Source organism: Lolium rigidum, chromosome 3 (assembly GCF_022539505.1).
Source record: "Lolium rigidum isolate FL_2022 chromosome 3, APGP_CSIRO_Lrig_0.1, whole genome shotgun sequence".
Classification (NCBI taxonomy): domain Eukaryota; kingdom Viridiplantae; phylum Streptophyta; class Magnoliopsida; order Poales; family Poaceae; genus Lolium; species Lolium rigidum.
In genome coordinates, this window is record NC_061510.1 from 66,635,695 (window position 1) to 66,659,100 (window position 23,406).

At 47.6% G+C, this 23,406-nt stretch overlaps 1 protein-coding gene across 1 annotated transcript; it reads right to left on the reverse strand.

The window, feature by feature from the left end:
- Positions 1–1,882: 1,882 nt before the first annotated feature.
- LOC124696553 (lipase 1-like) lies at positions 1,883–3,940 on the reverse strand. Its single transcript, XM_047229267.1, has 4 exons — positions 3,266–3,940; positions 2,529–2,621; positions 2,362–2,429; positions 1,883–2,249 (listed from the first exon to the last, which is right to left on the reverse strand). The coding sequence occupies exons 1-4, from the start codon at positions 3,938–3,940 to the stop codon at positions 2,096–2,098; spliced, it is 990 nt and encodes a 329-aa protein (XP_047085223.1). The 3' UTR covers positions 1,883–2,095.
- Between the last annotated feature and the right edge of the window lie 19,466 nt (positions 3,941–23,406).

Consider the following 23,406-nt stretch of genomic DNA (forward strand, 5'->3'; position numbering starts at 1 on the left):
CTCGACGACGCCCTACTCGTGCATGCGCACCATGCCGAATGAGTTCTACCTTGCGGTTGTCAGACCTCCGTCATCAAATCCCATCTTGTAGCATAGTAGAAGCGGTGGTAGCGGCATGAAGCTGATGCAGCAGCGCTTGAGGGCAGAGAGGGAGATGTATGTGATGGAAGCTGCCATGGCACATACAATGACGTGGACGACAAAATTGAATCCGGCTGAAGAATACAGGGAAGGAAATTAAGTGGAGATCAGACCCACGAGCCAAGGCATACACCATGATTTCCTCGAGAGAATTAACCACGCAAACAGCCAAGGAGGAAAGATCCGATCTTCATCGTAGCCTAATTGATGATACATGGTAAGATTCTTTTCGGGAGTGCTATATGCGGCAAGGAATTAATTTGCATTGATTGCTATTTGATACGGAATTAGCAGCAAACAAGGAAAGGTGGAGGGACGACTTGATCCAACGTTGGTTGTAAGAGCGGAGATCGTCAGATTACATTGAATGGACAGGGTGATCCCAATCTCCTTCACCAAACGCGTTGTATGACCTTTTTTTAAACAGAAAAAGAAAAAAAAATTTAAACAGAAACGTTGTATGACCTACGACCAACTCGAATATAATAGTAAAGATTTAACTGAGAAATAGTCACACCCTAAATTTTAACCTTTGCCCTCTTTTGCAAACGAACGGTTGAGTGAGGCCTTTTGAAAGAACGGCTTGGCATCTGCATCATTGATTTTTTAACATTGGCCAACAAATTCTCTCGAGTGGTGGCTCAACGCGACCGGTTCCACAACTCCAAACTGCAAGGCCATTGCATCCATAACCCTCCTTACAGCTTGGGATGTATGGAATAAGAGAAATGCGTGTGACAAGTGACAGAGTTGAATCGCTCAACTCCCGTAGCTAGCTACTTCTCTGGTTGTCTCACACAACACACGCGATACAAAGTTGTTTGGCCTCGGACTGTTTCACACAGCCGAGCTTTTCTTCTCTCTCTATTCTCTGAAACAAAGCTGGCTTACAACGCTTAAATAGCTAACTCGACGCTGCCAGGCAACAATCTGCCCGGCTATCATGCATACGACCTCCTCCACTAACAAGCTAACTGTATGACCTATTCTTATGCCACTAAACACACACATGCTTATCTAGATTGCTTGTGCAGCCCGTTGCCTTCAACCTCCTGCATGCAGAGCCGCTTCTCACGGCAAGGCCATCTTCACACTCCGCCTCAGCGTCTCACACCTGCATGCCTCTTGGTTGATCCATCGGCACAACATACTGCTACACAATGCAACTAAACAGCACACTAACTAGCTACATGCAGTACTGAAACAAATATGCTGATACATATATCAAGATTAGACCCAACAACAAGCAAGCAAGCAAGCGCTACCTACGGTCATATACGACAAGATCAATAAGCAAAAGAAGCTTTGAGTTTCCTTGTGAGCAAAGCATTTGAGTGAATTAATTCCAGATGAGTAATCCGATTTGTAAATACGGAGTAGAATTTAAATTCTTGCTAAACTTCTTAATTAATAAAATGGGGCATAATTTTCGCCTCTGTTTCAAATTTTTTTACACAAGGCTATGACATGTTTGATTCGTAGGATTCTTAGAACATATGAATATAAAACGGAATGCTTGGAATGACTTGCCCAGTTGAATCCAATAGGAAAACTATTCGAGTAGCGTGTGACTCACACGAAAAACCAAAGAATTATAACACGAGTTTAAGTGAATGGAAATTTTCCTCCGAAACATAGTGCAATGCAATCATGTAGAAAAAATTCCTATGCATTCTGAAGGTAGAAAAAAATCCTATGCGTTCCGAAGGATCCCAATCCTACGAATCAAACAAGGCACCTAACAAAGGCTCCTAATGCTTAAAACATAAAAAATTTCTACTGCGTTCGTTTGAATCAAGCGAGCCCTAAAATGAGAAATGAGGTGCAGGTATTTATATTGATCAGTGATTTCAAAATAATTTGGTGGTACACACTACCGAGTAGCTCTGATGGGCCGAAGTGGCTAAGCTGTCTAATTACGAAACAATGGCGCAGCGGCAGGTGGCTGTGCAACTCATAGGGAGCTGCCATTGATGGAAGGATCTGCAGGCTTGTCAGCAGCCAGCAAGAAGTCTAGCACGATCTTGTTGAAGCTGGCCGGGTCCTCGAGCTGTGGAGCATGGCCTGTTTTCTTTATGATCTCCACTCTTGCTTTCCCGTCCAAAGCCCTGGAAACAGAGTCGAACAATGTCAATGCAAACGGAGACCTTCCGTTCGTCAAGAAACTACACGCGCAAATACTGTAAGACGACTCAAGGTTCCTGCTTGTGACAAGTATACCTCTGAATTGCAAAAGCCTTCTCTACTGGGAACAGTTGGTCATGTTCTCCCCAGACAATTAGCACTTCCTACAGTGTGGCAAAAAATGTTAGGCCGGTCAGAGCGTTTCAGTGAATGCGTTAGTTGAAAACTTGAAATATTAGGTGAGCATATACATACAGACAGACCTGAGATAATGGTGTCACTTGGAACTTGTCTGTGCCGACCGTGATCCCCTTGAAAAGATGGATAAGTTGCTCCCTGTTGTCTGTGAAGAGTTTCTGACAGGACACAACAAATACCAGCTGATTCATCAGCATATGACACAGTAGTGTTTTGCATCAACCTGTACTACGATCTTTATGACAGAAAGCTGAAATCATGGTCCAGGTCTCTGACTGACGAAGTCACGAGAGCGCTAACACTCGACCGTCCACCACTAATCCAATATCACCAAGGGACAAATCATACGGACTACAGGGTCAGGATAAGCAGCTCGGCATTGTTGCAGTGTGCATTTTCTGCTACGTAAATCTGAAAACCGGGCAATCAATGCTACCGGGTTAGATTTAATTGCTAGGAGGTGTTGTGGCTGGAAATTATGCTGTCCGACGTAGCCAATGGCGTTGTTGTTCTCTAGCACCAACCAAGATGCTCCCGTTGATCTTTAGATCAACATGAAAGTTTATCTACAAGCAATTTGAATTATGCTGGTAGCAGATACAATAACAGTTTGATTCAGCATTGTTCGCGTTGCAGCCAGCCAGCAACCCAAGAACCAATGCAGTGTAGTGAGTAGTGACTCAGTAGAGCAGTAGCTTGTCGCTGAGTGATAGGATCGACTGCCTCGTTGATTTGACCCTTTGTAAATTTAGGTCTATGGAAGGAGAAGTGGAACGTGGAATCAGTACAGAGTAATACGCACCTGGATGAAGTCCCGGAGGACGAAGTCGGGCGTCATCATCGGCGGCGGCGGCCGGTACACTGCCATCTGCATCAGCCTCCTCATGGCGGCCGGCTGGGCCGGCAGGAGCAGCTCGTGCACGCCGCTCCACCCTTCGCCGGCCCTCTTCAGGAACCCGCTGTCATCGGCCGCCGTCTTGAGCACGTCGGAGCTCGCGATGACCACGGGGCCGACTCTCCCGGCTCCCGCCTCGCGCGCTAGCCAGTACGCCACGAAACCGCCGTAGCTCGTCCCCGCCACGGCCACGCGCTTGCCCTTCAGCCCCTCCACCGAGTCCAGCAGCGCAGCGAGTGCCGCCGCCTGCGTGGCCTCCGACGGCGGCGGCGACGTGGGGGAGTCCCACGAGCTTCCGCCGAAGCCGAGCAGGTCCGGGACGATGATGTGGAACTGGCGGGACAGTGGGCCCACCTGGCAGCGCCACTGCCATGTGGCCCGAGGGCCGAAGCCGTGGATGAGCAGAAGTGGCGGGAGCTTCGGCTCGCCCGGCGAGGCCCAGTAGTGCACGGTGCACGTCGACGACGAGTTGCCGCCGTCGGGGTAGGGGAGTGTGACTGAATGGGGCCGGAGGCCGGCGGCTAGGAACTCGCGACGGGCGAAGTAGTCGATGGCCGGCACGAGGCTGAGGCTTGCCCCCATGGCTCTAGCTGGTGGATGCCTCGACCTCGATCGGCCTGGTCAAGCAGAGCAGAGCAGCACACCACAGCCTCAGCTTCTTGGTGAGCAAGTGTACATGGAAAGGGAGTGGGATCGAAGTGATGAGGTAGCCTGGCCGATGGAGCTTAGCTTAAAGGAAGACCAGCTGGTTGGAGAAATGGAGGGTTCAGAGCATGCCGGGTTTGCAAGGGAAGAAGGGTGGTTGAACACCAAACGTACCTTCTTCCAAGTTAGGAAAAACAAGGATATGACAATGGGAGTATCTTTGTAATTGTAAAAGATCAAAAAGGTCGGTTTGTATGGTTCTCTCAATGGGCCGGGACGGTAATGCTCTTCTTTTATGTTTGTCTTTTTCTTTTTCCTAATACTGATGTTGACAACCCATGAATGTACAACACGATGGCAGCGTGCACGAAATCACTCTATTTCATCCCGTTTCAATCCCTGTTTAACATCAGAAACATAATGAGATTTTTCGCAGCAGGAAGCGCGAGGCAAGAAGCAGAACAATCCAACAGTAACAACATGCACGGTAGATCATGTTGGCACACTTCCCTCGATTCACACTTACAAAATAGTGTACATGTTCAATTACAGGAGTTCCGATACAAGAACAAAGATCTGGAGAAGAAGAGAGCCTTGGGGGAGAAGAAAGCCACCGACGGGTTCGTGATCCAACTAGATGTTGAGTTCCTTCTCGACTTGCTCCTTAAGTGGGTGAACCCCAGGAGCACGCTGGTCCTTGGGCTTGCCATTCTAGGCCGAAGACTCAACTGTTGGGTTGACGTGTGCACTTGGGGCTGTACCACAGAGGTCAGTGGCATCACTGACAATCCTCCCTCCCTCCTTGAGAACCGGCTTGTCCCCAAGCCGGCACGCTAGATAGCAATGACGAAGATGCTCTAGATCGTCCTAGGTGTCCTTGTCCTTGGTGGCGGTGTAGGTCAAGTAGATGAGGCCTTGCTTCACTGGCTTGGTTGGAGTTTGCCTCCAGTGAGTTTGCAACACTTGAAGAGGTAGCCAGGCGGGAGCTTGAGGAAAACGGCGGTGGAGGTCTTCCAACTCTTCCCATGTTGTTGCCTCAGGAACAATGTGCGACCATGACATAATCTTGATGAACCATGTTGTTTGCTGGCTTGTGCCAAAGGTAGTCCAAAATAGCAAGGGGAACCTGAAAAAAGGAATCCTGAACATGCAAGTCAGTAGGTACCTGATCCTCCCGGTTGGTTTCAGCTGAGGAACGTGGAAGACTGGGTGGATTTTTTATTCCTCCGGCAGGAATAACTTGTAAGGCACAGCTCCGATTCTGGCGATGATCGAGTACGGATTGTAGTACTTGAGAGAAAGTTTGTTCTCCTGGAGACTGACATATGCACATACAGTTGCAATTTCAGGTAAGCTTTCTCTCCCACCATGACAGATCTTTCAGATTGTTTCTTGTCTGCTTGTGTTTTCATCCGATTGGTGAGCTTGACTGAGGTGTTGTTGCAACAATTCCATCATTGTTTGGCGCTCATCGAGCCATGCGTGAACATCAGGTACATGGATGACCTCGGAAAAAGTGAGACCAAGCTGGCGAGGCTCACGGCCATACAACACCTTGAAACGGAGACTTCCCAAGAGCAAAATGATGGCTTGTGTCGACTACTGGGAGCCATTTTGACCACTAGCCGTGGCAAGAGTGGGAGAAACACGCATAAATGTCTCAAGACATTGATTAACACGCTCTGTCTGCCTGTCCGTTTGCAGATGGTAGGTTGAACTGAGCTTCAACTGCGTGCCAGATAGCTTGAACAGTTGCTACTAGAAGATACTTGTAATTTTTTTGTCCCGATCTGAGATAATCGACTTGGGAACTCCATGGAGCTTGAAGACAAAGTCCATATAGGCTTGTAACTATCTTAGTAGTAAAGGGATGCAATAGCGGTATGAAGTGTGCATACCGAGTGAGCTTATCAACCACGACCAGTATACAATTGAACTTGGACGATGGTGGTAACCCTTCGATGAAGTCTAGCGAGACCCCATGCCAAGCTTCATCAGGAGTGGGCAGTGGGAGACCGAAACGATTTTGCTCTCTCGGGTCGCCCCTCCAGGCGACTGAGAGGGCGAAACCCTAGCCCGCCGCCGCCGCCCTTCCCCCCTTCAGGCTCTCCTCGTCGCCCCCCAAGGCGCAGCCGGGCTAAGCCCGCGACGCCGGTGAAGGGGGCGGCGGGGATCTGGGCGCCCGCCTCCCCGCGCGTTCGCTAGCTGGAGGATCTCGCGCGGGGTCTGCTTCGGTCGATGTCGCCGTTCCGGGGCGCCCTCTGCTCCGTCGGCAGGTCTCTGGCCTGGCCGAAGGCTCGGGAGGCGCTCTACGACGGTGGCCTCGGTGGGGCCCTGGGTTTCGAGGCGGCGGCCTCGTCGTGGGTGAGGGCGGCGTGGGCCTGCCGGCGGGCTCTGTCTGCTGATGCTGGTGGCCGTGCTCCTTGGCTACGCGGGTGGCGAGGCGCCGGTGGAAGAGACGCGGTGGGGAGATCGCCCCGGTGGTTTCTCGCGCCGGATCTGAGCCGTTGCCTTTCGCGCGTCGAGCTCGACCCTGCCCAACCCTGGACTTGTTCCGGTGGGTTGCGCTGCAGTTGGAGGTGGAGCGCTGGACCGGGGGAAACTCTTGGCCGACGGGGCGGCCACGAAGTCGTCGACGCTGTTGGCGCCGATCTCCTTCTTCAAGGCGATTTCGAGGTACTCTGTCCCCTCCCTGTCTAGCCTATCTCGGGTGAAAACCCAAAAGCCTCGGCTTGGGCGGCGGCGCTCCGGCGTCGTGCCCTTCCTGAAGGCGCCGCCTTGGGATGGCTAGGTCAGTGGTTGTGTTGTCGACGGTGGTTTGGCCGCTGGGAGCGGGCGTCTTCTGTGTTGCAGGGCTAGTGCTGGCGTGGCGTTCTGCTCTCCCCGGTGATCTCTGCTCGGGTGAGTGAGAGGGAAGGGTCCCCTCTCCGGTAGCCGCAGTGCTCCGGTGGTCGAGCTGGGTACCAGCCATGGGCACTGGCACTTTCTTTTCCCGCAGCTTCGGTGAGTTCTTTTCTGGCAGTTTGGGTCGCGGCGTGGTGACGGGTGCTGTGGCGGCGGTGGCGGTCTCCGGCAATGTCGCGGTGCGGCGGGGTTCAGCGCCTTCCCAATCCCATATCTTTGTCCGGACGTGCTCGGGGGTGAGCGGATCCCCTCTTGACGGGTGCGGCGCCCCCGATCCGGGCGAGAAAACGGGGTGTTTTCTTCGGAGGTGGAGCGTACGGCATTGTGTTTCTTCTATGGTGTTCGACGCTGGTTCAAGTCCTCCGTGGTGTGCTTCCAATACCTCGCTTCCTCTTCAGTTAGTTCACAGCGCGGGACAATGGCGTCGATGATCAAGCTTCGCTTCAATGTTTTTCTTTTTCTTTTTAGTGCTTGTTTTTCGTCGCCTGTAAGCTGTTTTTCAGCGTCTTGTAAACTCTGGCCGTTGTGGTCTTTATTAATTTAAAGTCTGGCTCGTGGAGCCTTCAATCTAAAAAAAAAAGGAGTGGGCAGTGGGTGGAGCAAGCCTTGGTACCTTGAACTATCAGGTTTGACTTGTTGGCAAATGGAACTAGTCTGAATCGTAGTGTCTGATGCCCTGCTTCATGTGTGGCCAAACAAACTGCTTCTTGACTCTGGCATAGGTGACAGAGTAGCCGGAATGATCTCTGATGACGTTGTCATGCAATGCTTTAATCACACTCTGTTGTAGAGTTTTATTGCTGCCAAGCCAGATTCATTGATGGTATCGAAGCAGACCCTCATGCAAGGAGAAGGGAGCTTTCTTTTTGACAATACCTAGTTCACCTAGTACCTGTTGTGCTTGGCCATCATGTTGGTACCCCTGGAGAACTTCTTCGAGCCGTTCTGGTTTACATTCAAAGATGGCAAATACTGCATCACTGGCGGTTGGCTCCTTGCGTGACATCGCATCTGTTGCTCGGTTCTCGTCACCACGCTTGTAGCAGATGTGGTAGTTAAGCCCAATCATCTTAGTAAAAGACTTTTTCTGCCAAACTGAAGTAATTCGTTGCGCTTCAAGGTGCACTAAGTTGCGCTGGTCGGTCTTGATGAAAAACTCTCCCAGCTGGAGGTAAGAACGACAATGTTCGATATCATAAAGGACTGCCATACATTCTTTCGCGTAGTTTGAGTGGCTGAAAGAGAGTGGACCTAATGTCCATCTAGCTGCAGCACTGCGCCAATGCCCATGTCCGAAGCATCAATTTCCACGACAAAGGGTTTGTTGAAGTTGGGTAGTTTCAAGATTGGTGCAGTTATTAGTCCTTGCTTCAGATCAATGAAACCAACATCACATTCAGCTTTCCAAATGAAGAGGGGCCCTTTCTTGAGTAGATTTATTAGTGTCCAACAGATAATTCTGAAGTGTCAAACAAACTTCCGGTAATAGCCTAGTAAGCCCAAGAAACCCTTGACCCGTTTCGTGGTAGTAGCCCAGTTCTTTCTAGACGGAATCTTGTCCTCCTCCGTTGACGCACGGTTGTACGTTGATAACATGCCCCATGTATGACAATTGCTTTTGTGCAAACGAATATTTGACTCTTTAACTTGGCAATGGTCTCGATGAATCAGTTTGAGTACTTCCTCTAGATCCAGTAGGTGATAAGATAGAGTGAGACCATAGACGAGGATGTCTCGAAGAATACCAGTGCACATCAACGCAAGAGTGGCTCCAGTGGCTCCTGAGTGTTGTTCATTGCTTTTTGGAAAGTGGCGGGAGCTCCAGCTAGCCCAAATGACATCACCTTATACCGAAATGACCCTGATGAGTTTGGAACGTGGTTTTGGTGCTTCACCCTCTGACAGCCTGATCTAGTAGTAACCAGCTCGCAAATCGAGCTTAGAGAATCAAGATGAACCTGATAACGCATACAATAGTTCGTCAATGACCGGGAGAGGGAATTTGGTTTTGCAGGTCAAGGCATTGAGGTGCCTATAATTGATGCAAAGACGCCATGTGTGGTCCTTCTTCTTATCTAGGATGACCGGAGACGAGTAAGGGCTATTGGCGAAGCAAGTTGCTCTCTTACGGAGACAGAGACCGTTTAGTTTTAATAAATTCAGTTTTGACGAGTCTACCGATGTTTATGCTTTCCTTTCTTGAAATTCCACTAGGGTGAGAAAACGTTTGGATTTCTTCCGATCGAGTTTTTTTCTAGCAAATGGATGATACAAAGAAAAAAAATAGATTAACAAAGTGGAATATTTGAAGGGGAGCCTTGGCGTATAGGTAAAAACTGCTGCCTTCTGACCAGTCGGTCACGGGTTCAAGTCGTGGAAACAGCCTTAGGAATTGAGGTGTTAGAATTGAAAAAAAAATGTTTCCTTAGTAAGTGGTGTTGTTTAAACTAATCACGGAGAACGGAACGTGGCAACAACTATTGCATAATAAAAATTTGAAGAATAAAACGTTATCTAAAGTGGAAGTTAAGCCTACCGATTCCCCTTTTTGGAAGGGCTTCAAGTACGTTAAGAGTGATGTTTTTAGCAGGGGTTTCTTCAAAGTTGGAGATGTATCATCAGTTTGTTTTTGGGAAGATATTTGAATGGGTGATACTGATACGTTGCAAACGTATCTATAATTTTTGATACTCCATGCTTGTTTTGCACCAATTCCAACATGTTTTATAGGCACTTTGTATCATATTATGTCATTATTTGGACTAACCTATTAACAAGTGCCACAGTGCCAGTTTCTGTTTATTATGTAAAATCTGGAAAATTCACCAAAATTCTTATTCACCAGAAGACTCCGGGACCTATAAGGGGAGTGCCGAGAGAGCCACAGGGTGGCTATACATGGGCCAGGCGCGGCCTGGGCCCTGGCCGCCCCTGCCCCATGTATTCCCCCCTCGAGCACCGCCTCGCGTCGCCTCTTCGCCTATAAGAAGCTCCTGAGCCTAAAAGTTACGAGGCGTAACTTTTCCGTGGAAGAAGAGCTCCGTAGCCGCCGTCATCGCCGAAACCAAGTTTCGGGGGACAGAAGTCTCTGTTCCGGCACCGTGCCGGGACGGGGAAGTGCCCCCGGAGCCATCGCCATCGACTCCACCGCCATCTTCATCGCCATCGCTGCTTCCTATGATGAGGAGGGAGTAGTTCACCCCCGGGGCTGAGGGACCGTACCGGTAGCTATGTGGTTTCTCTCTCTCGTGATATGATCTTTATATGATCGTGGGCTTTGTAATCTAGATGTTGTTGTGCTACTCTAGTGTTTTATCATATGAACTTTGGGGTCAGCGTGATCGCGGTATGTACCGTGTGTGGCTCCCTTATGAATTGTGTAATGTTAGTTCCTCCTATGAATGCTCAAAGTGACAGCGTGGGGTGTTCATGGTACTTAGGGCTGCATCTTGAGGTGTGCTTTTATAGCCCATGCACGATGAGTTTGTGTTCTTTATCTAACAAGAAAGTGTTTCGTAGTAGCATGATGAAGTGCTTATATTTATATCTAATTATGATTGCATTGTTGAGAGTGCCACTGGTGAAAGTATGATCCCTGGACCTTGTTTCCAAATATTACATCACACTCCTTAGTGCCAACGAAGCTCTTTTCTGGCACCGTTCGTTTACTGTTTTACTGCATGTTTACTTGTTGCATATTTATACTATCACTCATATTCATCCATACCACCTGTGTTTTACTATCTCTTCGCCGAACTAGTGCACCTATACATTTGACAAGTGTATCGGGTGTGTTGGGGACACAAGAGACTTTTTGCATCTTAATTGCAGGGTTGCTTGAGAGGGATATCTTTGACCTCTACCTCCCTGAGTTCGATAAACCTTGGGTGATCCACTTAAGGGAAACTTGCTGCTGTTCTATGAACCTCTGCTCTTGGAGGTCCAACACTGTCTACAGAAATAGGAGTGTGCGTAGACATCAAGCTATTTTCTGGCGCCGTTGCCGGGGAGGTAAGGTAAAAGGTACTCACATTTTCTGGCTACTAAGCTATTTAGTTGCTGGTGAGTGCTCGAAGGTATCTCCTTTAGATTCTGCAATTATATCTTTTTGTTTCTTGTTTTTATTTTCACTAGTTCGGCTTAATGGAAAACATAAACATAATTATAAAACTTTTCTATCATGATGATAACAATGATATTAGTATGAATTCTTTGAACACCATTATTGCTAATGATATGGAAAAGTATAAGCTTGGGGATGTTGGTATTGATGAGCATGATATTTTTAGTCCCCCAAGCACGGAGGAGAAAATTTTATTTGATGATACTATGCCTCCTATATACGATGATTGCAATGATGAATATGATATTTTCAGTACACCTACTATTGAGAGGGAAATTAATTATGATTTCAATATACCTCCTATATTTGATGATTATGGTGATGAGAATAATAATGATAGCTATTTTGTTAAATTTGCTCCCATTACTATTAATAATGACTATGCTTATGTGGGGAGTAATAATTATATTATGCAAGTGAATCGTGATAAGAATGTTTTATGTGATAGTTATATTGTGGATTTCATCAAGGATGCTACTGAAAGTTATTATGAGAAAGCGAAACATGGTTATATGCATCTCAATAATATTAAGTTTCCCCTCTATATATATGTTGAAATTTTTTAAGCTCCACTTATTTTGTCTTGCTATGCTAGTTGCTTTGTGCTTCAATAATTTATTTTCTTACAAGATTCCTTAGGAAATGGGTTAGACTTAAATATGTCTCATATTTGCTTCTTGATGCTCTCATTTGATTCAATTCATATTTTTTATGTGAGCATCTTATCAAATTACTGAGCCCATCTTAATGGCTATAAAGAAAAAACTCTTGGGAGATAACCCAATGTTTTTATTTCTATTATTTTACTGTTTTGTTGAGTCTTGGAAGTCATTGCTACTGTAATGATCTCTCCTTATTATTTTTATTTTGTTTTTGTGCCAAGAATTGCTTCTAATGTTAAGAAAGTGGTATTTGGGGAAATTGCTATCCTGTTTCTGTTTCTGAACTGCCGCGAGAAAAATTCGCATAAATCACCAGAACGTCATTTTAAGCTGGCAATTTACGAGCGTATTCCCCAGGTTATTATCTAACTTTCATTAGTTCTTATTTTTTCGAGATTCGCAGCGTAACCCCCTCGTTAAAATTCATCTTTACGAACTGTCCTGTTTTGATAGATTCTTGCACTGTTTTGCATTTGCCCATCTTTTTTAGTTCTTTTGATGAGAGAACCTTATTGAAGTTGTGCTAAAGTAGCTGATGCATTTTACATGCCTTTCATATGTCATATTGAAGTTTGTGGACTTGAATATATTTCTATAATTGCACTAACATTGTTAATGAGATTTGTGATGAGTTTTGTGTGAAGGAAGTTTTCAAGTGTAGGGAGAGAAGAATGATGCAAATAGATGAACGATGGACAAAAGCTTAAGCTTGGGATGTCCCCTGGACCCTCCAAGAAATATCCAAGAAGTACAAGCGTTAAAGCTTGGGGATGCCCAAGACATCCCCTCTTCATCAACAAAAAGCACCAGGTCATTTTTTAATACACTATATTTTTATCGCTTCATGCATTATGTGTTGTTCTTGGAGCGTCTTTGTTTCTATTTTCTGTTTGTTTTGTTTTGTTTGCTGTAATAAATAGTAATCATTGCATTATTGTGTGGGAGAGAGACACGCTCCGCTTTAATTGCATACGAACGCTCTAGTTTTCATTGTCATTGTTTTGTGAGCGTTCTATTTTTCGAGTACTTCGTTTAGCTCTGAGTTTTCCACTCATATTTTGTTCAGAGCCTGTTAGTTTCCTTTAGTTATGTTTGAATATATCTCTGGTTTTATTGGTTATTATTCATGAGAGTGGTTTTAAATAATTTGATTGGTGTTGGAAGAGTAGAGAAAAAAATTCTTCGTGCGTTAATTATTAGATGCAAATAGAAGCTTTATAGACCATGGCATTTATTTTAGCATGACATGTTAGATGTTTTTGCGAGCTTACCAATTATGTGAGTATCGTGAATCGGTTCAAATAGCTGAGAGTGTTTATTGTGCCATTAAAAGTTTCATGCATTGTTTTTAGTATAGAAAGCATTTTATAGTGGTGAAAATATGCCCCTGCAAATGTTTCAATTGGGTCAACTTCGCGCATGCTTGCACCATGTTGTGACTATCAAATAGTCAATTTTGCCTCTATGATCATTTAGTTTTTGACTTGTGATATCACTTTATGGTTTGATCAATTCGTTTTGTCGCTATGCATGGTTATGATCATTATTGCTCTCTTAGACGGCCGCATCCAATCTTTTTGCTAGCCTCCATTTGTACTGAGTATGTGCTCTACTCGTGCATCCAACCACCATAAACCAAGTTGTCCCACGCGTGTCCACCATATCTACCTATTTTTTGGTATTTCATTGCCACTCCGCAAGTGTTTACTTATGTGCTACCTGTTATCACCAGAATTTGACCGAGTCAGAGGTGGGCCGCGATCAAGATGGACGTGAAGAAATATATATATAGAAGAAATACGTGAATCGTCCTTTTACCAAGTTGGGCTTAATTGCCCGTGTATCTGTAACATATTAGATCGCATCTTAGTTTAGAAGTTGGAATCTTACTCGTGCACGGTTTGGTGCACGCCCACATTAGAAAGTTCGCTGGACTATAAATATGTACCTAGGGTTTATGGAATAAACAACAACCAACGTTCAACCACAAACAAATCTCGGCGCATCGCCAACTCCTTCTTCTCGAGGGTTTCTACCGGTAAGCGTCATGCTGCCTAGATCGCATCTTGCGATCTAGGCAGCACAAGCCTGCCTACGTTGTTCACGCGTTGCTCGTCATCGAAGCCTTTTTGATGGCGAGCAACGTAGTTATCTTAGACATGTTAGGGTTAGCATTGTTCTTCATGTTACATGCTTTCGTAGTGCAACCCTTGCATGTCTAGCCGCCCTACACCTATCTTGGGTGTAGGGGCGGCACCCGCTTGATCATAGTTTAGTAGATCTGATCCGTTACGATTGCTCCTTGTTCTACAAGAATTAGTTTAATATCTGCAATAGTTAGGCCTTACAAAGGGGGAGGATCCAGCGGCACGTAGGGTGTCGTTCGTTGGCCCTAAGCAGGATGTTCCGAGGATCAACCTCGTGTTGGTTTTTAGGCCTTGTTTAGGATCGGCTTACGATCACCGTGCGTGGCCGCGAGGCCCAACCTGGAGTAGGATGATCCGATTATGCGGTGAAAACCCCGGATCGTCGTAGATCTCATTAGCTTTACCTTGATCAAGCAGGACCACCATATATTCGGACACCTCGTCCGAATCATGGGTGGATCGGCTCTTTGAGCCGATTCACGAGGATAACCTCGAGAGCCGATCGAGGCTCGTATTTAACGTTTACGTGTGTGCCCTGCAGGAAACTAAGCGAGGCATCATCCACACCTTCCCGACCAGGTATAGGTCGGGTGGCACGCCCTTGTGATAAACATCGGCGCGTGCGACCAGGAGGCTTTGCGGGCCGTCGCTCTGAGGGACTGGGGCCAGCCGCAGCCCTAGTTGTTCCCGGCTCTACGGTGTTGCCCGTCTCTGCCCGCCAGTGGGTTTCTGACGTCAACACATTCTGGCACGCCCGGTGGGACAATCGACGACATCCACGACATCGCCATCTACATCCGAGATGGCGGAAGATACTCCGGTCACATACGCGGATCTGCCTGATGAGCTCAAGAAGAAGCATGACGAGATCAAGGCAACCCTCGAAGCCGAACTCATCGGCTCCTTCCACCGAACCCGCTCCCATGGCGTCGGGTGGAAGGGTTTCACACCCGAAGGCGCGCTCGATGGAGTGGACCTGTCCGCCCCGTCAGAAGAACGCACCAGGTCGCTGCGGCAGGAGATCAACTACATGGTGGCTCATTCGCTGCACCGCCACTCCGAGAGCCTGGTGAACACCTTGGAGCGTGTCGCTCTGCGCGTCGTCCAGGAAATCATGAGTCACCGGTATTCTCCATCGGGACCAGCTCTGGGGACTTTCAAAGGAGAGATGCCGCTCCAGCCCCAGCCGTTCGCATGGATAGCACCGGAACTGCCGAACTCATCGGCATACGTCGTCTACAAGGTTGGTGGTGATCCTAGTGACTACCAATTCCTGCCTGAGCCACCTAAGGAGGTCCCGCACGGATACGCGTGCGCATACGTGCCGGACTGCAACGCCTGGGCACTCTCGAACCAGGCTGCAATAACAGCGGCCTCTGGAACAGCAGGAGGAACGTCAGGAGCCGATCCTGAGAAGCAATCATGGCTGGCTAAGCACACCACCCCGACGCCCCTCCAAAGCCCAGCTCCTGCAGTTGGCTTAGAACCGGAAAAGCAAGCATGGCTGGTTAAGTATGCCACCCCGGCGAATCTTCAGGGTTCGACACCTTCAGCCATCACAGCGGATCAGATTTGTACAATTCCGAAAGATCGGTTCGGTATGATGCCGAAAAGGAAAGCGTTCGGCTACACCAAGCCGTACCCCAACAGCTACGAACCGATACCGCTGCCACCCAAATATCGGCTCCCGGACTTCACAAAGTTCGGTGGGTCGGATGGGTCCAGCTCCATCGAGCATGTGAGCCGATATTTGGCACAGCTGGGCACGATCTCGGCGTCGGACGAGTTGCGCGTGAGGTTCTTCTCACGAGTCCCTCACGGGATCGGCTTTCGGGTGGTACACATCGCTACCACCGAACTCCATCCAAACTTGGAAGCGATTGGAAGAGCGAGTTCCATGAGCAGTATCATTCGAAGCTTCCGAGTCTAGCATTGCCGATCTAGCACAACTACGTCGAAGCGCGGAGAACCGTGACGGAATACATCCAGCGCTTCGGGACCATTAGGAACCGATGCTTTTCGGTTCGTATAACTGAAAAGGAAGCGATCGAGTTGGCAGTAGCGAGGCCTTGCAACACAGCTCAAGGACATGGCCTCCCAAGCAGATTATCCTCGGCTGGCGCACGTGGTTCGAAACTTTCAGCATATGAACAGCGCCACCCGGACCTGTACCAAGACAAGTTCAAGCGTGCGGTAGCCCCGGTCGATGCAGAGGAAGACGAAGTTCCTGCGGAGACCAAGAAGTAGCAATGGCTGAGTGGACTCGGGGAGGAACCCCCGTGTCCCGCAAATGGGTAAAGCCACCAGGCCCGCCCGGGGATTTGATTTTGACGTGACCAAGACTGAGCAAATCTTCGACCTCCTACTCAAGGAAAAGCGATTGAAGATACCCGAAGGTCTCAAATTCCCCACGGCGCAAGAGCTGAATGGAAAGCCATACCGCAAATGGCATAACTCGCTCTCCCATGCCACCAACGACTGCAGGGTGTGGCGTCAGCACATCCAAGCGGCGATAGAGAACGGGCGTCTAATTTTCAACCAGTACGCCATGAAGGTCGACACACACCCCTTCCCCGCCGTAAACATGGTGGAGTATGCTTGCCATGCGGGTGCCAGCCGGGTTTCCTGTGCAATATCAACATGGTAGATCTTGGACACCACGCCGGCAAGGATGGAGATGAGGGCAGCTGCTCTCATAGCAAAGAAACGAGAGGAAGCCGCTCCACGCGATCGGCTCCGCCAAGACGGCAAGCGCTACGTAACGAGAGGAGAAGTGAAGAACATAAGATATCGGCGACCTCTCTCGATCACCTCCTCAACAAGTATGTGAGTCGAGTACGACCAACGCCGACGGTCCAGCGATGATGATGAAAGAGATCGTCCGGCTAGAGAAGCCGAAGACATCGTCGGCATAATCGCGATGAGGAGGAGCACGAGCGTTGTGCCAAGGGAAAGGCAAAGGATTGAGACGACGAGGACAGAGCACTCGGGATTGTCCTTTCTTCGAGCACTGCTGGGATTCAGGAATGAGCCGATTGCCAACAATCGGCAATTGCCCAGAATGCAACCGGAAGAAGAAGGAGGCAGCCAACGTGTCCGTGTTCGAGCGCTTAGGACCTCTCCCGCCGCAGAGCAAACGAGCTGAGTCCCCTCGGTTGGAAGATCTCGAAGATTCAGAAGACGAGGGAGAAGAAGAAGACAGGTACCACCGGCCAAGGTGGTGCCCCGACGGACTCAGCCGTTCCCGAAACGCAGGGTTCAACGATTGCGCGGCCTGGAAGAAGCCGAGAGGTTATACTTGCATACATTGAGGAAGGCAAGACCTGATCCAGGCTGCAAAGGTTCAGCGAACCCTGGATGAAGAGGGTCGTCCACGGAAAATGGAGTGGCGCCCCAAGCAAAGGAAAGCCGATGATGAAACATCGGCTGGCACAAACATGGTGCTCGTTCTTCCGACGAAGCTTAGTGCTCCACGATTACACGATGCACTCAAGGTGGACAACAGCAAGCGCACCAACATGATAAAATCAGAGATTGGGCTGGTTCTGTCTACCGGCCTGGACGAGTAACAAGAACACGTCAATGAGCAAACATGGCGAGGCTGATCCTTGTGATCGGCCCCAAAAATTTATGAAGGGACATTACAAAACCTTTCATCGAACAAGCAACATGGAGGCCGATTCCAGCAATCGGCCAAAATTATCCTCACCCACCATTCTCGCCCGGGTTCAACATGTTATCCAACAGAGCCGATACCATCAATTCTCTTGACAGAATCGGCTCGGGGGGGCACCCAGGTAGATAGAACACGAGGATATGTAATGGAAGCGTCTCATCTTTTGGTGATGGGTATTGGAGTATGGGGGCCGATGCACAAGTCGGCCGTAAAATTCTGAAAATTCAAAAAATGAAAATTTTTCGAGCACAGCCGATGCAGCAGACATCGACTTAAGGGTATGGAAGCCGATGCGGCAGACAGAGGGTCAATGGAGTAACTTAAGAGCTCGAGCTCGGATCTTCTCTTCAAGGACAAGACCAAGAGTGACCTGGACGTGCAGATCAGGTCAAGGAGCCGATCTGACCGACAAGAACTGAAGAAACTCGGGGGGCAGCTCACCTTGAAGGCTCTCTGCTTTGAGAAGCCGATTTATGTTCAAATCGGCTAGCTCTGCATTAGAGGCTCCCTCAGACATGATCGAGCCCAGGTCCATACAGCTCTGTTTTGCCTTGGTTAAGACTCGGGGGGCAATGGGCCTGGTAGGTGCCTTGTTTTTAAGAGCCAATTGGAGTTACCTCGGCCATCATCGCATCATGATCTTCTCAGAAAGAACTGGGAAGGAAAAGCCGTCGTCTGGTACGAGGTTTGGACCGTGCTGATGCTGCAAGAAAAGGAAGAGACTGGTTTCTCGAATTAGCCGATGGATGGTCATCGGCTGCGGGACTGCAAAACGCCACGGTCGAGAAAAACAATAATAGCCCGATTCGTTACTATCGGTCTTGGTGCGGCAAGCGGGAGGATGGAAATTGGATTAATGAAAGGAGAAATTGGAAGAACAATTCTCATTAATTCAAAGGAGCAGCTTTACAAGAAGAGCCGATGGCTCTCAAAAGGGGGATCTAGTGCCTAGTGCACTGCTACTGCTAGTCCTACTCTACTAGTCGTCGCTATCCTCATCATCGCCGTCGTCGAGGTCGTCGGCGCTGCTCCTAGGAAGCTCCTCGCCGCTGCTGCCCCAGCCATCGGCTGGAGCCTCCTCCTCCTCCTCGTCATCATCATCGTCCTCGCTATCCGCCCAGCCGCGGAAGCGCTTTGTTGGAGGATACCCAATGGAGGCGGAGGAATCATCTTCCTCCTCCTCATCTTCTTCTTCTTCATCATCATCGTCGTCCTCGCTGTCCGCCCACATGCGGAAGCGCTTCTTCGGCGGAAGCTTGGCGGAGGGGGAGACCTTGGTCCTCTCCGCTTCTTCTCCCTTCTTCTCCTTGTCAGAGGAGATGGGGAGCGCCCCGGAGCGGAGATCGTCCTCTTCTTTGTTCTTCGGCAACGGTTGGAGGGAGGTGCCCGAGCGAGAGGAGGAAGAGGAAGACATGGCTGCAGGAGGGAAGGGTTTTTTGGTTTGGTGAATAGAGCAGAGCAAGGGGATGGAGTGGTGAGCCGTTTGGCACAGATAAATAAAGAGAGTGTGGTGGAGATTTAATGCCATGACGGTTCTCGAGGACGTGATGCCGAACTTGACAATTCATACAGAGAAGCCCAGGAGACGAGGCGCAATTATGGAAGATTCTGCGGCAGTTCTGCTCTACCACGACATGACCCGACGAAAGAAAGCGTAATGATTTTGGAAATGTCATTTCCAAAACCAGGGGGGCATGTGTTATCACCAGAATTTGACCGAGTCAGAGGTGGGCCGCGATCAAGATGGACGTGAAGAAATATATATATAGAAGAAATACGTGAATCGGCCTTTTACCAAGTTGGGCTTAATTGCCCGTGTATCTGTAACATATTAGATCGCATCTTAGTTTAGAAATTGGAATCTTACTCGTGCACGGTTTGGTGCACGCCCACATTAGAAAGTCCGCTGGACTATAAATATGTACCTAGGGTTTATGGAATAAACAACAACCAACGTTCAACCACAAACAAATCTCGGCGCATCGCCAACTCCTTCGTCTCGAGGGTTTCTACCGGTAAGCGTCATGCTGCCTAGATCGCATCTTGCGATCTAGGCAGCACAAGCTCTGCCTACGTTGTTCACGCGTTGCTCGTATCGAAGCCTTTTTGATGGCGAGCAACGTAGTTATCTTAGACATGTTAGGGTTAGCATTGTTCTTCATGTTACATGCTTTCGTAGTGCAACCCTTGCATGTCTAGCCGCTCCTACACCTATCTTGGGTGTAGGGGCGGCACCCGCTTGATCATAGTTTAGTAGATCTGATCCGTTACGATTGCTCCTTGTTCTACAAGGATTAGTTTAATATCTGCAATAGTTAGGCCTTACAAAGGGGGAGGATCCAGCGGCACGTAGGGTGTCGTTCGTTGGCCCTAAGCAGGATGTTCCGAGGATCAACCTCGTGTTGGTTTTTAGGCCTTGTTTAGGATCGGCTTACGATCACCGTGCGTGGCCGCGAGGCCCAACCCGGAGTAGGATGATCCGATTATGCGGTGAAAACCCCAGATCGTCGTAGATCTCATTAGCTTTACCTTGATCAAGCAGGACCACCATATATTCGGACACCTCGTCTGAATCATGGGTGGATCGGCTCTTTGAGCCGATTCACAGGATAACCTGAGAGCCGATCGAGGCTCGTACTTAACGTTTACGTGTGTGCCATGCAGGAAACTAAGCGAGGCATCATCCACACCTTCCTGACCAGGTATAGGTCAGGTGGCACGCCCTTGTGATAAACATCGGCGCGTGCGACCAGGAGGCTTTGCGGGCCGTCGCTCAGAGGGACTGGGGCCAGCCGCAGCCCTAGTTGTTCCCGGCTCTACGGTGTTGCCCGTCTCTGCCCGCCAGTGGGTTTCTGACGTCAACACTACCTTTAAAATTTCAAATCACTATCGGTTTTGTGTAACTTTTTGCTCATGGTAAATTGTGATTTTAATTCTTATAACGCTTGTTGTGCGGTAACCATGCTGACATGGGGACGCCTTCATCATATCCTTTTGTTGATTGTCATGTGAGTTGCTATGCATACTCATCTTGGCTGAAGTAAATGTGGTAAATTTTCCATGAGTTGCTTTATGCATAATTGTTAGAGAAGAACATTGGGCCGCTAACGAAAGCCATGCTTACATGGTGGAAGTTTCAGCTGGACTAAAACACCTCAATCTCATGCGAGATAATATTGTTGTTGAATGCTTAAAGCATTAAAAAAGAGGTAGTCCATATCTGTTGTCTTTGTTTTCCCGGTATGGATGTTCTGGTTGAGATATTCCCAAGCTTAGATATCATAAGTGGAATTGTCTCCTAGAGCCTTTGTAAGCAAGGAGGTACCCCTTTGTGACACTTGGTAGAAACATATGCATACAGTGATAATCTTTGGGAACACGAACTAAATAGGCCGAGGTGTGATTACTAGTATATTGTGCATGAGACAAGCAGTTTTATAAGAATTCCAATTGCATGAAATATTTTTCACTACCGTTGACTTGAGTGCACTTCTCAAATTACATTTTCAATATCTCTATGATTTCAAAATGAAAAGCTCTAGCACATGAGTAATTCCACCTGCCTCTCAAAGAGAGTCTTTCTTTTACTTCCATGTTGAGTCTCCACTTTCTTGCTATATGCACCTTCTTATGAGAGCATAGTTGTCATTCTTAGTTTAATGTCCATGGTCCCAAGATTTTATTGATTGATTCATAATTATGATATGCTTGTCTTAAATTACTTGTTTCTTAGTCGCCCTCTTGAACTTTAAAGGTGTCCTAGCATTTATGTTTTGCTTCATTATAAAGGACAAGCTGAATACCACTTTGTGTTTCTTCTATGCTCTAGACAATCACTTTACTTTTCATGCACTTTATACATTGTCTTTCATTTGATTCTTTTCATGACTCCAGCATGGTTTCTAAGTTCATTGCAATATTATATCTACCATGTTGATGTTATTATGATCCCAGCTCTATGTGCTTTTACAATTGCATGATCATGGTTGTGTGATAGCATGTCAGCTCAAAAATTATTTTTGTTATCACTTACCTACTCGGGACGAGCAGGAGTTAAGCTTGGGGATGTTGATACGTTGCAAACGTATCTGTAATTTTTGATTCTCCATGCTTGTTTGCACCAATTCCAACATGTTTTATAGGCACTTTGTATCATATTATGTCATTATTTGGACTAACATATTAACAAGTGCCATAGTGCCAGTTTCTGTTTATTATGTCTATTTATTGCAGAAATAGTCCAAGAATGTAAGTGCTCGGAAAAATCTGGAAAATTCACCAAAATTCTTATTCACCAGAAGACTCCGGGAGCCAGAAGGGGAGTGCCGGGAGAGCCACAGGGTGGCTATACATGGGCCAGGCGCGACCTGGGCCCTGGCCGCCCCTGCCCCATGTATTCCCCCCTCGAGCACCGCCTCGCGTCGCCTCTTCGCCTATAAGAAGCTCCTGACCCTAAAAGTTACGAGGCGTAACTTTTCCGTGAAAGAAGAGCTCTGTAGCTGTCGTCATCGCCGAAACCAAGTTTCGGGGGACAGTTCTCTGTTCCGGCACCCTGCCGGGACGGGGAAGTGCCCCCGGAGCCATCACCATCGACTCCATCGCCATCTTCATCGCCATCGCTGCCTCCTATGATGAGCAGGGAGTAGTTCACCCCCGGGGCTGAGGGGCCGTACCGGTAGCTATGTGGTTTCTCTCTCTCTCTCTCGTGATATGATCTTTTATGTGATCGTGGGCTTTGTAATCTAGATGTTGTTGTGCTACTCTAGTGTTTTATCAAATGAACTTTGGGGTCTGCGTGATCGCGGTATGTACCGTGTGTGGCTCCCTTATGAATTGTGTAATGTTAGTTCCTCCTATGAATGCTCAAAGTGACAGCGTGGGGTGTTCATGGTACTTGGAGCTGCATCTTGAGGTGTGCTTTTATAGCCCATGCACGATGAGTTTATGTTCTTTATCTAACAAGAAAGTGTTTCATAGTAGCATGATGAAGTGCTTATATTTATATCTTATTATGATTAAATTGTTGAGAGTGTCACTGGTGAAAGTATGATCCCTGAGCCTTGTTTCCAAATATTACATCACACTCCTTAGTGCCAACGAAGCTCTTTTCTGCCACCATTCCTTTACTGTTTTACTGCATGTTTACTTGTTGTATATTTATATTATCGCTCATATTCATCCATACCACCTGTGTTTTACTATCCCTTCGCCGAACTAGTGCACCTATACATTTGACAAGTGTATCATGTGTGTTGGGGACACAAGAGACTTTTTGCATCTTAATTGTAGGGTTGTTTGAGAGAGATATCTTTGACCTCTACCTCCCTGAGTTCGATAAAACTTGGGCGATTCACTTAAGGGAAACTTGCTGCTGTTCTATAAACCTCTGCTCTTGGAGGCCTAGGAGTGTGCGCAGACATCAGATACTTCCTTAGCGCAGCAATGCCCGTCCTTATATAACGTAGTGCAGTGGAAACATGTTATGTTGGCTAATGTGTTAGCTCAAACGCCACTGAGTATTGATTTTAGAAGGACCTTCAATAATCATAAATGGAATCAATGGATACATTTATGTCAACGGTTATTGATAGTGCAATTGTCCAATTACCCGGACAAGTTTGTGTGTAGACTTACTGATTCAGAGATATTTACGTCGAATCTATGTATCTTAACTTAATGAACGGTAATATCAGGTTCTTACGTAAATATTTATGGAAGTTAAAAATTCCTCTCAAAATAAAAATCTTCATGTGGTTCCTTAATAATAAAGTGTTGATCACTAAAGATAGTTTGGCTAAACGTAATTGGAATGAGTGTCAAAAATGTTGTTTCCGTGATTCTTTAGAAACTGTACAACACTTATTCCTTTCGTGTCCGTTTGCTAACATAGT